The sequence below is a fragment of the Carassius carassius genome, chromosome 11, assembly GCF_963082965.1.
Source record: "Carassius carassius chromosome 11, fCarCar2.1, whole genome shotgun sequence".
Lineage (NCBI taxonomy): Eukaryota > Metazoa > Chordata > Actinopteri > Cypriniformes > Cyprinidae > Carassius > Carassius carassius.
The window spans coordinates 11,189,205-11,204,805 of NC_081765.1; the positions used below are offsets into that span (position 1 = coordinate 11,189,205).

The 15,601-nt window shown below is 35.9% G+C and overlaps 3 protein-coding genes across 5 annotated transcripts in view; 2 read left to right on the top strand and 1 right to left on the bottom strand.

Annotated features, from left to right (window-relative positions):
* Positions 1-5,615, top strand: part of LOC132152755 (inositol polyphosphate-4-phosphatase type I A-like) — a 29,683-nt gene extending 24,068 nt beyond the window's left edge. The window contains exons 14-23 of one of the 2 annotated variants that reach the window (XM_059561620.1): positions 675-893; positions 986-1,265; positions 1,958-1,990; positions 2,091-2,263; positions 2,905-3,028; positions 3,106-3,373; positions 3,705-3,802; positions 3,886-3,998; positions 4,166-4,320; positions 5,472-5,615. In XM_059561620.1, the coding sequence (XP_059417603.1) occupies positions 675-893; positions 986-1,265; positions 1,958-1,990; positions 2,091-2,263; positions 2,905-3,028; positions 3,106-3,373; positions 3,705-3,802; positions 3,886-3,998; positions 4,166-4,320; positions 5,472-5,604 (1,596 nt within the window). In that variant the 3' untranslated portion in view covers positions 5,605-5,615. The remainder of the gene's footprint in view (positions 1-674; positions 894-985; positions 1,266-1,957; positions 1,991-2,090; positions 2,264-2,904; positions 3,029-3,105; positions 3,374-3,704; positions 3,803-3,885; positions 3,999-4,165; positions 4,321-5,471) is intronic. The other variant, XM_059561621.1, reaches the window with a different exon arrangement.
* Positions 5,616-8,365: 2,750 nt separating this feature from the next.
* LOC132152756 (nucleoside hydrolase-like) lies at positions 8,366-12,581 on the top strand. Of its 2 annotated transcripts, none has more exons than XM_059561623.1 (7): positions 8,366-8,699; positions 8,841-8,926; positions 9,169-9,353; positions 10,412-10,591; positions 10,667-10,778; positions 11,956-12,092; positions 12,212-12,581. In XM_059561623.1, exons 1-7 carry the CDS (start codon positions 8,617-8,619, stop codon positions 12,557-12,559), a joined length of 1,131 nt encoding a protein of 376 aa, XP_059417606.1. In that variant the 5' UTR covers positions 8,366-8,616; the 3' UTR covers positions 12,560-12,581. The 2 variants fall into 2 exon arrangements, with proteins under 2 accessions (XP_059417606.1, XP_059417607.1); XM_059561624.1 differs by having other exon boundaries at positions 8,881-8,926.
* Positions 12,582-12,775: 194 nt separating this feature from the next.
* Positions 12,776-13,983, bottom strand: LOC132152401 (cytochrome c oxidase assembly factor 5). Its single transcript, XM_059561172.1, has 3 exons — positions 13,855-13,983; positions 13,580-13,663; positions 12,776-13,012 (listed from the first exon to the last, which is right to left on the bottom strand). The coding sequence occupies exons 1-3, from the start codon at positions 13,954-13,956 to the stop codon at positions 12,971-12,973; spliced, it is 228 nt and encodes a 75-aa protein (XP_059417155.1). The 5' UTR covers positions 13,957-13,983; the 3' UTR covers positions 12,776-12,970.
* Positions 13,984-15,601: the final 1,618 nt, after the last annotated feature.

Consider the following 15,601-nt stretch of genomic DNA (forward strand, 5'->3'; position numbering starts at 1 on the left):
TTTAAAAAATAATTATTATAACTCTATTATTTAATTTTGTATTGCCTTTAATTCTATATATTATTATAACTCTATAATTGTGGTATGATATATTTCAGAATTAACTGTCCACTGAATGGCACATAAAACCAAACCAACTTTTTTGAGTTGCTTGATATGTCAATCAGAGGGTCTCTTCCTGTCCGAGTGGGCAGGTCTTTAATAATGCGTAACAGATCAATAGTTCTTGTGCATTTGAATATGAATATTTATGAATCACCATTAATCAAAGTTTCATCAAAACTGAATGTTCAATCAATATTTCTAATCTTTTTTATGCATCGGGTAATATAATACATTTTGTAAATATTATTGACCCTTTTCACATTCTGTGATGATGCATTTCCACAGTTATTAACGTCATAAATCTTGGGGTGTTTTTTATATTTATTTATTTTAATGTAATGCACATTTACAACACTAACATTCGTTTTGGAATGCCATAGAAATGCTTTCCATTTACCATTTTATCATTTACTAATTACAGTTGCTTCTGAGAACCCCAGGAATGTGAAAAGGGTTCATTTATGAAAGCTATTACAAAATGTTTCTCATGCTCAACATATCAAGCAAGGAAAAGCTGTTGAGATCCACTTAATGAGTACCGGTAAGTGTATTCTCTGTGTGTCTCTCAGACACGGCAGCTGGTGACAGTGTGTGACAGTAAGCTGCTAACTACAGCTATCCAGGCACTGAGTGCTGCCCGCCCAGAGTTCATCACCTCCAGAGGCTCTCCGTCCACCCACAACACTGAGCGTGTGGTCTTGAGGAACGACCAGGGCTCTCCACAGGCCAAGTGGAGCGGGAAAGGGAACAGAGCATCCATGAACCTAAACTGGCAGGAGGAGGAGTGGGTAAGATCCCGAGACTGACATTATTTTCTCCTGATTTAGAAATACTGCAGAACCTAAAATATTTCCTCTGTAAAATTCTGTTTCTGCTTCAGGAAAAGATCCGGCTGAATGTGGATAAGAGTCTGGAGTGTGTGATCCGCTGTGTGGACAGACTGCTGACGAGAGAGCGCTTGCAGAGCGACAGCAGTGAAGACGTCTTCATGTCTGACCAGCAGGCCGACACCAGCAAGAGAGGTAGCCAGGGCAATGCATTCTGGATCAACCCTGGTGACGGTTCCTCCACCCCCCTGACCTCATCACACCCTCTTTCAGCTCAGTCCTCATCACCCTTATTGAACCCTGCATGTCCATCCAGTCCTAACACTCTCTCCTGTAGGTTCCACCCCGTGTTTTGATTCTTTTTAAAACTGCTCAAATAGCACAGATGCTTTCAGTTTTACATCCTCTTTTAGTGGCACAAGTGATAATTCTGCACTTCACTGAAAATCAGATGTGGCGCACTCCTGCTTGATATCTCTGATTTCAACCGTCAAGGAGACCTTTGTGAAAAAGTACTCTTTAGCATACTTTTGTAATGAGTACTTATGATGGAAATAATATACTTTAAAAAAATACCTAAGTGTGAACCGTATTTAATGCTTTTGGATACTTAATGGCAAGTTTACTGCAATTGGATGAAAATATAGTGTAAACTAGTGTAACACTTTATTTTCAGGACCAGTTCTCACTAATAAGTAGTTGCTTATTAGCATGCATATTTACTTTATTACTTTATTCAGGGAAAACTCTTAGTTAATACTGAATATGTGTTCCCTAATCTAAAGTGTTACTACAAATGCACAATCAATACAATTAAGCACACTTCTTTTTCACAATGGGCTTCACTGCTAGAGACTCAAGATAAAGAGTTGAATGGAATGCAACAAAATGCTTGCTTTTAGTTGCTTATGTTTTGATGTGCATGTATGTGCTAACAACCCAAACATTACATCACAAGATTTCATAAACAGTTCTTCTCTACTGTTGTCTTTAGCACCCCTTATTCTCTCTCTGTCCTGCTTTAGATGGTAGTCCCAGTGTTGAAGGCTTCTCTCCTGGTAAGCCTGTTACTTCAAACTATTTGTATTCGTTGCAGCTACTGTACATATAGGTGGGCTGTCCAGTTTTGTTTTTAGCTGTCTGTATTTATGGCTGTAGGTGAATGGAGTGAAGCTCTGTATCCCCTCCTGACCACTCTGAATGAGTGTGTAGCAATGATGAGCGACAAAGCCAAGAAGTCCATGGTGTTTCTCCTGATGCAAGACAGCGCTCCCACTATCGGCATGAGTTTGTCACTACAGTACCGCAGAGATGTGGTTTTCTGTCAGACAGTTAGTACAAACTATTCTATAGAGATACACAACACCATTTTATTGTGAATGGGTTATAACCAGGCACACGTACGTAGAATGTGCTCTGTAGAACGTTTCAGTATATATTTCTGAATTTACCCAAAAAGTATTTTAAGATTGGAAATGTATTTTTCTTCCACTTACATTACATTTTGTAATATATTTTGTAATATCATTAACCGTTAAGACTTTACAGTAAGGTCGCATTTGTTGCTGCATCAGTTGACATGAACTATGTGCAATATATTTTTACAGTATTTATGAGTCTTTGTTAATGCTGGTTAATAAAAATATACATTTTCATTTTTTGTTCATGTTAGTTTCTGAGTGCATGTTAACAGATACAAGTTTTAAAATTTATTATTAAAAGGAGAAATACATATATATATATATATATATATATATATATATATATATATATATATATATTTTTTTTTTTTTTTTTTTTTTTTTTTTTTTGGAAAATAGTTCTACTTTCAGATTACTTTACAAAACTTTTTATAATGCAATCCTGGCACTTAATAATGCAATGTTGTGTTTTTCAGTGTTTAGAAATTTCCCTAGCAGACTGTAAGTTAAAGTTTCATATCCATTTTAATAAGATACATATTTCTTTGTAGCTGACGGCCCTGATCTGTGGGTTTGTGGTAAAGCTGAGGAACTGTCTCAGTGACAGCGGCTTCCTCAGACAACTCCACACTATCGGTTTACTGGTCCAGTTTGAGGGGCTCCTGAGCACCTATGGTAAACATACAAACATATTTTAGGTGGTCAGCTTATCTGAATGTGTGAACTCTGAGCTCTTTTTTCGTCTCTTAAAGGGGAGGAACTCGCCATGCTGGAAGACATGAGTGTAGGAGTCATGGACCTCCGGAATGTCACCTTTAAAGTGACCCAGGCGACCTCCAGCTTCAGCCCCGACATGCTGCCTGTCATCACGGGCAACAGAGATGGGTTTAACGTGCGTGTCCCTTTACCGGGGCTGATGTTTGATGTGTTGCCACGGGAGATCCAAAATGGGATGCTGCTGCGAGTTCAACCGGTATTATTCAACGTAGGAATCAATGAGCAGCAAACGCTAGCGGAAAAGTAAGTGTATGAATGAAATATACATGGATGCATGGATTATCAGTATTTATACGCACAGGAGAACTTCTCACAAAAAATGTCAACGTAATTCAAAACACATGCATAAGCACATGAATTCATTCTTAATCTCGTTCTAATGTTTGGAGTATATTTAATGAGCAGTTGCATGCTTAAGGTGAGTTATTTGCATACAAACACACCCAGACCAACCTTTTGTTTACAGCCTTTCGTCACTCTCAGTAAACATATGATGCTCTCTAAATACACACTATTTCTAAAAGAGAAAATATATACATTTAAGTATTCAAATTCATTTTGCATTACCCTTTAGGTTTGGGGACACATCACTGCAGGAAGTAGTGAATATGGAAAGTCTAGCTCGTCTTACCTCCTATTATGACCAGTTTAAAGAAGTGCTACCTGAAGACTGTGAGTCCTGGACACTCTCCTATAATCTCCTCTAGAAAGTTGGTTTATGTCAGTCCTAACCAGCTGAATGACTCTATCTGTAGGTCTGCCCCGCTCTCGCAGTCAGAACTGTGTGCCTGAGCTACTCAAGTTCCTCAGTCAAAATGTTAATGCCAGGAAGAGCAAGAATGTGGACATCCTGTTGCAGGCAGCAGAGGTACAGTGATCTGACATTATTATTACAGTCTCCTGTGCCTGAAACATGGGAAATCATCATTCAGAGCTACTGTATGATCTGATTACAAAATAATGGCACTAGTGAACTCCTAGAAATGGTCTGAGTGTACATCACCAGGATGATATCGTTCTCATTTGTTTTGTCAGGTTTGTCGGCGTCTGAATGGTGTGCGTGTGACCAGCTGCAAGAGTGCAAAGGATCGTACGGCCATGTCAGTGACCCTGGAGCAATGTCAAATCCTCCAGCAAGAGCACTGCATGGCCCCGCAGGTCTTCACACAGGCTTTGGACTGTATGCGCAGGTGAGACAACATTTGCAGATAGGAATCATTCATTCACATACTAAGGACCGGTCAAACCAAGCATGATAACTATAATGATGGTGATGATACTCTCTTAATCCGTGTCTTAATTCATGTTTTCACAATTTAAGGCCTTAACAGGCACAAAATCTGAAATTCATAGAGTCATGGCATTTAATGTTACATGAAACTGCAATTTAAAAAAAAAATCTTTCCTCACTATTTTTATATTTTTCTAATACCAATATCTAAACGTCTTTAAATCAAGGTACGTTTACTTGAGATACCAACTGAATATATGAAGTCTTGTTTTCTGAGAAATTGAACAAATTAAATGTGTTTATGCTTAACACAAGAACAAATATATGTCAGTGGGGTATAAAGCCTGTATTAAGTTGATTTTTCAAGCCCACTGGTAGATACTTGTCCTTGTTTTAACCATAAACTCAGTTCATTTTGATCAGTTTTTCTCATAAAACAAGACTTTCTTATGTCATTTTGCTTCTTAAATAATCTTGAATTATGAATTGGACATTTGCACTGGACAACAAGACAAAAATCACTTATTTTCATGAATAATTATTTTGTATTGTGATCAGAAGGCACATCAAAAGTTATTTTTTTTAAAGTTACTTTCTTTCTTTAAATGTATTTAAAAGTAATGGAAATCTATTGGAAGTTACATTTTCTAACTTTGAATTGTTGCTATAACAAGTTATTTACATTTAGAGAACTATTATCATATTGTATTCCATATATTATTCCATTTAATTTATTCCTTAAGTTTTCTTTACTTGGTCTTAAAAATCTTAAATTTACCTACATAAAACCTATAGAAACCCAGGGAAGATATAGTTTTAAAAACCATTCTAATTGTGAAAGAATAGCATATCAACCAACTATAATGCGAACTGCACAGAGGAACAAAATTATTGGAATCAATTCCAGATCTGATGAACAACAAAAACATTTGACAGCCATTCAGAATCCACCCAACTTGAACATTTAAAGTGGCAAACTGCAGTGCATGCTTATAATAAACTGAACGATATAATGTATTGGTGTGGACACTAATATAGTCATCATTATAATTATTGTTTTTGGTGTGTGAATAGCCATTTCTGTCTCTCAATCACCTTTCTGTTCCACAGCGAGGGCTGCAGGCGAGAAAACACCATGAAAAACGTAGGCAGCCGCAAATACGCTTTCAACTCCCTCCAGCTGAAGACTTTCCCTAAACAGTACAGACCCCCAGAGGGCACCTTCGGGAAAGTGGAAACTTGAGCTGAAAGCAGTCTGCTGTTCTGGCCCATCCTAACTAGAACTGCATGTTTCTCCTCGTTCTCTTTACTTTACCACCACTTATCTGAGGGAAATTTTTATTATGCATAGTCATGCTGAAACAAGCTCTGGATATGATCCAGATGACAAGACTAATATTTTTAGATCCCCAACCTCTTGGCTCTGAGAAGAAAGGAGATAGGGAAAGAAATTCACTTGAAGATAAATGAGTAGCTTGCTTGGCTGTTGCACTGAAAGTAAGAAGGCCTGTTTGACTCTTAATACTTAAAAAGACAAAAAAAAAAATCTGAGATTTGCCCAAATAATCCCAAAGCATTTAATTCATTCCATATATGTTTAGTCAATAAGTACATTTTAAGATACTCTCCAGAACCACACTTGGTCTTTGTACCAACATCCAAAGTTCAAAACTGTTTCATCATCTTTTAGATTGTATTTAAAGTTCAGTAGGTTATAGGTAACATGTTTGTTCTGTGATTTAGTAGACGATATGTTCCCGAAGTCATCCAGTTTTAAGATTTATAAGGAAAAGTGAAGCTGTTAAATCCTACTAAGGATCCATAGATGCACTTCGTTCTTCATCCTCACTTCATTTAAAGTGTACACAAAACTAGCTGCCTTAAGTGAGTCCACCACTGCAAACATCTGTGTTGAGATAAATATGTAGATATTTCTAATCTGTGTATGACTTTGTGATGTGGCAGATTATGTTTTATTTATTTACAGTGAGACTATCTTTTCCCTGAAGTGTTAGTGCTTGAATGCAGGCCTTTCCCCTGCTGACTGTGCATTTAACGGTTCGTAGAGTTCAAGAGGACAAGCTTCCTCGTACTGTTGCCAAGCACAGCTAGTCTCTGTACAGTGAGCATACTGTGTGAATATACAGTCTTTGTAAGGAAATATGTGAGAAGACACTATTGATATGTTCGTTGATTTTTTTGTATATGTTTTCATAGTTAAAAGTTTCTTTGATATGTTAATATGAATGTCAGTGTTGATCTAATAGGGAGCATTGCTGCAGCTGGTCTTAAAATATAAGAATATTTCCTGGAGGTTTTTTTTTTTCTTAAAGCAGAGAGAAGCATTTAGAGTATTTATTTTATTGTAATAGTTCTATGAAAACCATAATAGGCGTTGTATCATAAAAGATCAAGCGTAACTCTACATGTAATGACTGTCAGCCTTTGTCTCTGCACAAATAAATGCACAAATCATCTGTAATTCCTGGTTTGTATATTGCAAGATTGAACAACTGAAAGCTTATATTTGCAACTTGGAAGACAAGGGCATGGGTCTTAACCTCTGCTGAAATTATTATTAGTTAAAATTCTTAAAACAAACAAATAAACAGATGCACTGCATGGAAGGTAGGCTACAATTGTTATTTAAGTTGACACTTTATATAAATATATATATATTAATAAATGTACATGTAATTATATTACCACTTGGTAAAAATTATTTTATTTTCATTGTCATGCAAGAGTTGATCCTCTATTGTAAGTGCAAAAGCTATGTTGTGAGAGCATGCTGCGCTATTGATCTTTCAGTGTCTGTTTAATTTTATTTTTTTTATGTACCGGTATGTTCAAATACCCGCTGTACAAAATGCCTCTCTTTCCTCCAAACATACATCTTAATTTAAATAAAAATTATAAACCAGGTTAAACTTAAAGCTATGTTATTGTTTCGTGCACTATTGTGTTCATTTACATAGATACAGCATTATGACCATTGCTAATTATATAAATAATATCTATTTATTTACTTTAAAAAAAATGGTGCATTACAGTGTTTAGTATATGTGATCTGCTGGGATCTGGGAATTTTATGGGTGTTTCCCAGTATGAGTATCATGCCTTTATTATCATGTCCAAACTTCTTAAAACTTTATACATCGTCGTGAAGTGAAGTGTTTACATTGTTGTAGTTTAGTTTAAACACAATATAACTACTTACACAATTTGAATTTGAGCTGTAAGTGTTATCTTCACACTCATTTGAAACTGACCTATGACTGACATCATATATAACATGCATCTCAACAATGACAACGCAATTATGTGTACAGTTTTTTTCTAGTGCCACATAGACATGGCGCCCGATTATGTATAATTAAATGTATATATAGCCCTATACATAAACACCGTTATTGTATTGGATGGATCAGTAAAACAGTAACGTTTGCCTATTTTTACTTTTGCATCCTTCAAATGGGCGCTCGACTGCTCAGGAATCCAAGTTCCTATTGAGCCCCCTTCAAATTACATAACGTATTTTTCTTATACAACTAGCTTATAAAATAAATATAAATATTCCTTGCCGAACTTGCTACTCTTCTCTGGAAAGTAATTAAAAAAAACGTTTTAATGTAGAAATCGCAAGCAATTGACACGTGACATCAGCGTACACTCGTGACTGAAGTCCGCGAATCGGTTCTTTTGAACAGAAGATTAAGAACCGTTTAAAAATATTCCATGTTTACGTCAAACCTGGACACGTGGAGTGGGATAATAATCTTTACATAAAAGCACTGATCTATATATATGATCAGTGCGTAAAAACCACATGCACGCAAGCACACTGCTTTTTACTCCTGTTTTATGTTTTTTTTATCTTGTTGTTGTAAGTAAAACGGTTCGCTGTAAGATCCATTCCGGCCGACTCAGTCCACCGCTGTTTGCAGTCAATCGTTCAGAATCATTCTGTGAACTGATTCATTACAATGATCTGACTCAAACGAACGATTCGTTGAGCAAGAAGAACAAGAAGAGAGTATTTGTTGAAAGTGGATCCTGGCGGAAAACGCTAGTGTAGATAATAATTTACATCTAGATAATGAATTAAGTCACTGTAGTAAGTTATAAATCAACAGTTAATGTTAATATAAGAGAATTATTATTTCGACACGACGCGTCGTGCATGAAAGACGACTCCGCGCTGAGTTCAGCCCGTTTCATGTCAAGCTGCTGATATTTCTCTAAAATCAGTCGTATGTTCTCTTCCGCAACATTTAAATGTACATTCAGAGAACTGTGTCTTAGAGGACAACGGACAGGTGGATTAAACAAGACTCGGTAAACATTTGTTTCGTGTTGGCTAGGGTGGGTTTATCCACACATACAGTATTTCCTGTAACATTGAGAGCCCTACAATTTAAATACGTTTTTAATCGAGAACGTGCTGTTTTTCATGTTGCGTAATTAATTATCCAAAAGCTCCAAAGGTTCTCCTACAGATAACCGACGACTCTTACAGATACCGAGGGCTTTCAAGAAACACAACCAGAGACACTTCACTACAGGTGAGTTACGAAATCCTGCAGAGAGACATTCATGTAGGTAACGTTACTAATCTAATAATTAGTCATTTAGCTGATATTTACACTTAAGTATCCAACAGTACATTTCATTTTTTGGACAATACACACTGAAACTGAAAAGCCTCAAATTTTTATTGGTTTTGATTGCGTCACGTTCATCAGCCCAGATATTTAACTAGGCTTCCCCACCAACTGGATGTATTTGTTCTCGTGTCTCTGTCTAGAGGTCAGCATGAAGAAACTGCTCGTGGACGTGGACTGTGGTGTGGACGATGCTCAGGCTATCATGATGGCTTTGGCGGTGCCTGACGTGCAGATCCTGGGCATCTCCTGCGTTCATGGAAACACTTCAGTGGAGAACGTCTGCAAGAACGTCCTGCGCATCCTGAAAGTGTGTAAGCATCTGGAGGTGAGATGGTCCCATATGCCATATCACAATATAGGGACATTTCTTTTGTATCATGCAGTGATGCATTGTTCGTTTCATGATTTTCATTCAGATTTTGAAATTATAATGCTAGGTGTTAACAATTGATGGCATGCTTTTTGAGGCATTGGTATTTCAAAGAGCACATACTTGACCCACTTGACGGAGAGGTAGTATTTCCAGAAAGTATTGTGCAGTGTTTGCATAACTTTGAAACTTGAAAAAAATCGGTGCACAAGATATTGGTAAACAAAAAGAAGAGGTTGACAGGGCTACAAATGAGAAATCTCATAGAAAAAACCTAGAGCCTAGGTTTACATACGCCTTTCAGAATCTGCAAAATGTTAGTTTGAACAAATTTGCATTATGTTTTTGTTTTGTAGTAATGCTTTTTAGTAAGAAGGCAACTCAACCATGTAGGAGTGAACTTTTGAAAAGGATCAAGTTATGCACATTTGTCTTATTTTGTTAACCTACAATTTCCTAAATTTCGAGGTCACTATTTCAAGTAATCCTAACAGGAGTAGCAGGGCTGTTCTTTAAGCAAATGTCATAAATTAATCGTATTCAGTATAAAAACTTACACAAGATATTTCAAAAGGAACTCTGGTCAAAATGTGAGAACACTTACAAATACTTGCAAGTTATCTGTGTTAATCTGCCACCTGGCACTAATTTCCTTTATTATATCACTTTCGCTGAGATTGCATGGATTGGGGGATGTTTTCTGCAGCAGGAGTTGGGTTTGGGCCTCTTATATAGCTACCCGAAAGGGTGAATGCAAATGTTTATCAGAACCTCATTCAGCAAAATAAATGTTTATTGAAATATTCTGTCAAACCTTGAATTATTGAATTGATTATTTTCTTTATGTTCATTGTTACATATCCTTTAATAATTCTAGTTGTTTGCAGAGATATTTTGAGCTAAATAACTACAGGAATATCTTTACTTGCTGCACAGTAGTGCATTGTGGTCCAGCACATGACAGCCATTACAACATAATTAGAAAACCTGATTGTGTGTCTGAATGGCTTTAGATTCCTGTATTCAGTGGAGCAACTAAATCACTCTTGGGACAGACCGTCAGTGCTGGAGATTTTCACGGCAAAGATGGACTCGGGGACGTCCCGGACCCCGATGCTCCTGGCCTGGAACTTGTCCAGAAAGAGGGCGCCGTATCAGCCATGATCCGAATAGTCAATGAGAATCCTGGAGAGGTCTGTATGATTATACAATATGAAATATCAATGAATGGTTATGTGTGAATCACGTTCTGTTCCTGTTTCTCTAAGGTGTCTTTAGTGGCCACGGCTCCGCTGACAAATGTGGCTTTGGCTGTGAAACTTGACCCCTCATTTCCCCAGAAACTCAGAGGCCTTTACATTATGGGTGGAAATACAGACTGTGAGTCCCTCATACTTACTTTACACAAACTATTTTATCAGAATAGGACTGCACATTATATCCAATATTAGAGCTGATAAGTGATTCATTTCAGTGAATTGAAGTGACCATTTTAATGAATCAGTGGCATTAACGATTCCTAAAAACAGACTTTTACCCAGCAGCAATGTCTTTTTAGTTGCAATTATAGCATCTTTCCATTTAATAGTAATCTAAATGTTCACTTTAAAATTGATTCACTCAAAATAAATAAAGATTTTAATACACATCAAAGCCAAAATACAATATACACTATCATTATATACAACATAGACAATTTCTTTAAATGTTTTTGAAAGACATATGCTTAACCAGGCTGCATTTACTTGATCAAAAACTCAGTAAAACAGTCATATTATTAAACAATATATTTAATCTGTTTTCTATTTGTTTATATTTTAAAATGTAATTAATGTCTTTTAACGCAAAGCTGAATTTTCAGCATCATTGGAGTAATGATTAAGTAATGTACATTCAGCTTTTCATCACAGAAATAAATGACATTTTAAAAGTCTTTGGTGTCACACGATCCTTCAGAAATCATGCCGATTTCCAGCTCAAGAAACATTTATTATTATTATTCATGTTAGAAACTGTTGTGCTGCTTAATATTTTTGTGGAAACGGTAATTTAGTTTTTCTTTTAAGGATTCTTTTTCAATGAACAGCACTTATTTAAAAAAATTTTTTTTATATAATATAAAAGTTTTTCCTGTCAAGATTGATAAATTAGTGCATCCTTGCTGAATAAAAGTATTTTTTCCCCTAATAAAACTCACCCTAAACTCAAACTGTTTTTTGTTTATTTTTTTTTATAAAAAATATAGAGGCAGCACATTTTTAACATTGATAACAATTACATTAAATTACATTTACACAAAATATATTCAAATAGAAAAAATATTTTAAATTGTATTAATATTTCACAATATTACCATTTTTATTGTATTGGAGCAAATAAATGTGGCCTTGATGTGTATAAGTGACTTTTGACCTGTACTTACATCAGAAGGACAAATTATTTTTTTATTTAATGCATTGCATTAATGCCTCATGCAGATCAGTCTGCGCATTGGCTATTTTTCATTATTTTTTATGCAATTAAACCATGCTAGAGAATAACGTCTGTTTATCTTTAGCTCGTGGGAACACCACTGTATGTGGAGAGTACAACTTTGCAGCTGATCCTGAAGCAGCATATATTGTTCTGAATGAATTCATTTGCCCAGTTTACATTGCAAGCTGGGAGTTCACCTGTCGCAGTAAAATACCCTGGGTGAGATTATTATTATAACAATGCATATAGATAATTATGTATAATGTTCAGCTGTTGCTGGTTTATACATTCTTGTATACCCGGTTTATATATGTTATATTTGTACATGTGTGCTTCAGGAGTTCTGTGACGGTTGGCTGGCTCAGGACACAGATAAGGCTCGGTTTATGAAGCAGATCTTCAAGCACAGCATGGAGTCGTCCCACAGCGAGAGGATTGAGAAGGAGCTGGTGGATGGCCAGGGATTCATCTCCTGTGACTCTTATGCCATGGCAGCAGCCATAGACGACACATATGTCATTGAAACTGAACAGAAAGCCGTCACAGTAGAGCTGGCGGGGAACTGCTGCCGGGGAATGATGGTTGTCGATCACCTCGATATCCTGAAGAAGACTCACAAAGCCCACATCTTGAAGAAAGTGGACTTGGAGAGGTTTAAAGTGCTCATGATGAATGCTTTGAAATAAATGATCATTAGCAGGCATCACATTTTTAGCTTTTTGGAAAATTATTTACTACTAGCTACTTAATCATTCACTTTTTTTACTAAAATAATAAACCAATCATACAGAATTCATCTGATTCATCTGTCGAATTAAATATGAATTTCATTTTGTTAAATAAACTCCTAATGTTTTGAATATGGTTATCTTTTGTGGATCCAGTGATTTTATAAGCAGTCGTTCAGAACTGGAAATCTGTTTTATTTGATGATTTCTGGTGTTGATGCAGTTCATCATGTTCCCAAATGAGCATCATGAATCAATGACAACTGAGTTCCACAAGACAAATTTGCTTAAAAAGCATAACGTTTACACATTTGAGAGCATGTATTGACATCTTGATACAAAACATGTTATTCACATTAAAGGCATCATTCAGTATCCCTTTCTGCCTCGGAATCGAGATCGGGTGTCCAACTGTAATTAAAGGAGAAGGAAAGGGCTTTTATTATACAGTAAAGACATTCTGACATTATCAATCTGACTCGTTAACGTGCACTTTGGTTTGAAACAGAGCTATACAAAACTGAATTAAATTAGACTAAATTACACTGAAGGCAGTGGCACACAGGTCTAAAGTTACAATAAAAAGCACCTAAAACCATAATAATAAAAAAGTAACTCCAAATAAAAGTTAGCCGAAAAAAAAAAAAGAATCATAGTTTTAAGATTTATGACCATCACCATTCAATTTTTTTTAATTTGAACATTGAATGAGAGAAACAAATAATTAATGTTAAGTTGATCAAATTTTAAATGCTCTCATACAAAAACATTTTTAATGTTTGTACACAACTCATTATATATCTGAATTATATATATATATATATATGATTTTGGACTCTTGCAAATGTACGTCTTTAATTTTAACTGACAGGGTTCGCTGTATAGTTTACCCTTTCTTAGCTGAGAGGTTGTTTTCCTTGTCTGAACAGTACATTAATCAGAATCTAATCAATTTTGCAGAATTTAAACAGTACTGACCATGGATCTCTTGCACTCAAAGAAAGCCACATGCAAGCCTTTGCAATGTCCTTCCTTCAGACACTCACTGGGCTTCTTACCCTCCTGAGACACAAACAGAGACCATCATTATTAGACATTAAGGCATATGGATCAAACGGCTTTTGTAGCACACCATGAATCAGAAATATGCTCTGGTTAAAGTCGCGCACTGTTATTAACAAAAAATTACAACAACAATCAATTAATCAGAGGAATGATATATCTGTCCGGCTGAAGACAATACTTGATGTTACCTTCGCTACACAGTCATGCTGAAGGAGACAGGCTTTGAAATCTTCTCTCAGTCCAGCGCAGGCGCGGCCGTCGTCCTCTTTATCCTCGTAATACTTGGGCATTCTGTTTAAGCGAAATATGGGATGAGGCAAATATAACACAACAGATAGCCTACAGGAGAGTCAAATGCGACATTTTAATGAGAGCGGCCATGTTACGTATGACGTATTTAAGGGAGTAGAACGGAGGTGCATTGTGGGAACTGTAGTTCGCAAATGTTTAATTGGTTCGCGCATACAAACCTCAGCACTGCTGCAAAGATTTTTATTGAAAATAGTGTTAAATGACGCCATTTTATAGGCAACAATTATGCATCGATTTCAGTCATTTGACTGTCATATAGCCTAGAAGTGTGAGGTATTTATATTGACCAGAAGATGGCACTAAAATAATGCATTTGTCGTATATTATCACGTTTACGTTGACACCTAGAGACTTGAGCACACTGAAAATGTGTCGATAACGTTGCATTAGACCAATTGTGGCAGTTATTTTAAAGAAGCAGCATTTTCAGGGAAAATGATTAAAATACTGTACTGTAAGACAAAAGTGTTTAAACAAGTACTTTGAACATGTTTGTTAAATGGCTAGCATTTTGTTTGCAAATTGGTTTGATATTCCATTCCAGATTTAATATACAACTGTACACTAAAAAATATTTAGGCCTAAATTTAAGTTTTATGTAATTGAATGGCATTTTAACAAACAGATTAATGAACTTAATGTGATGCATACTTCTCAGATATATCTTTAAAAAAAAAGTGAGATGAAAAAAAAAATAAAGGCATAGATTATTTAAATTCATTTTATTTATTTGATTTGATTTGATTTAAATAATTTCAAAATGCATTTATTCAGATTGCTCAGAATCTGTTCATTGTAAAAGCAATTAAATTTATCCAGTAAACATGTATAACTATAATAGAAATACCTGTGGACAAAGCATATTCAGTTAAAATATAACATATTGAAACAAACTGACTGATCATAAATATATAAATCTGGTTACTGTGTATTTAAAATGCATTCATTGTATTAGTACTGAGAAATACATATCATAAATGTCTTTTTTTGTGGGGTAAATCCTAAATTTAGACCCATTTTTCTATAAGACGAGAGGAAAATATTGTTTAGGTCCTAAAACGGCATAATTCATACATACAACACTCTTTGTTGACGTCACATCCCAACATGCCTCTTCAAAACAGGAAAATATTACACGCGCAATGAGGGAACACGACAGAAACATAAAATGATGAATTATGTCAAGACTGGTTTATTTTGGAACAGTTTATTCAAATCAATGTCAGAGCTGGAGAAAGACAGATGAAGGCACATGAAAGTCAAGAATGCACCACACAAGAGGAGCACATTTCATGTCTGGTTCATCTCAATGTAAGACTGAAGGGTGGGTTTCAAGAGGGACATGCACTGACCCCCGATGGGAAACCGGCACATGAGAGTTTAACAAGATGTAACAATCCATCTTTCAGTGCTAAAACAGGTGAGGAAACAGATCATTGAGCATGAACCTGACTAAAAAGGCAGCAGTTCAGCAAAACAACTGAAAGCCACTCCACTGTGGTCTCTCAGGAGAGATCAGAAACGAACTGTAAACAAATGGTTATGACAGTATATTGGCTTTCTATTAAAAAACACACACTGCTCAAGTAGTCACTAAAATGAAGGTGTATGCATGTATAAAGG

Bases quoted from the DNA above. Each gene is read 5' to 3' on its own strand.
- LOC132152756 (XM_059561623.1), top strand. From the start codon at position 8,617: ATGTTCTCTTCCGCAACATTTAAATGTACATTCAGAGAACTGTGTCTT. The intron at 8,700-8,840 runs GTAAACATTTGT...ATTATCCAAAAG, and splicing joins GGTGGATTAAACAAGACTCG to CTCCAAAGGTTCTCCTACAG. The intron at 8,927-9,168 runs GTGAGTTACGAA...GTCTCTGTCTAG, and splicing joins CCAGAGACACTTCACTACAG to AGGTCAGCATGAAGAAACTG.
- LOC132152401 (XM_059561172.1), bottom strand. From the start codon at position 13,956: ATGCCCAAGTATTACGAGGATAAAGAGGACGACGGCCGCGCCTGCGCT. The intron at 13,664-13,854 runs GTAACATCAAGT...TTTGTGTCTCAG, and splicing joins AGCATGACTGTGTAGCGAAG to GAGGGTAAGAAGCCCAGTGA. The intron at 13,013-13,579 runs GTCAGTACTGTT...CTTTAATTACAG, and splicing joins TTGAGTGCAAGAGATCCATG to TTGGACACCCGATCTCGATT.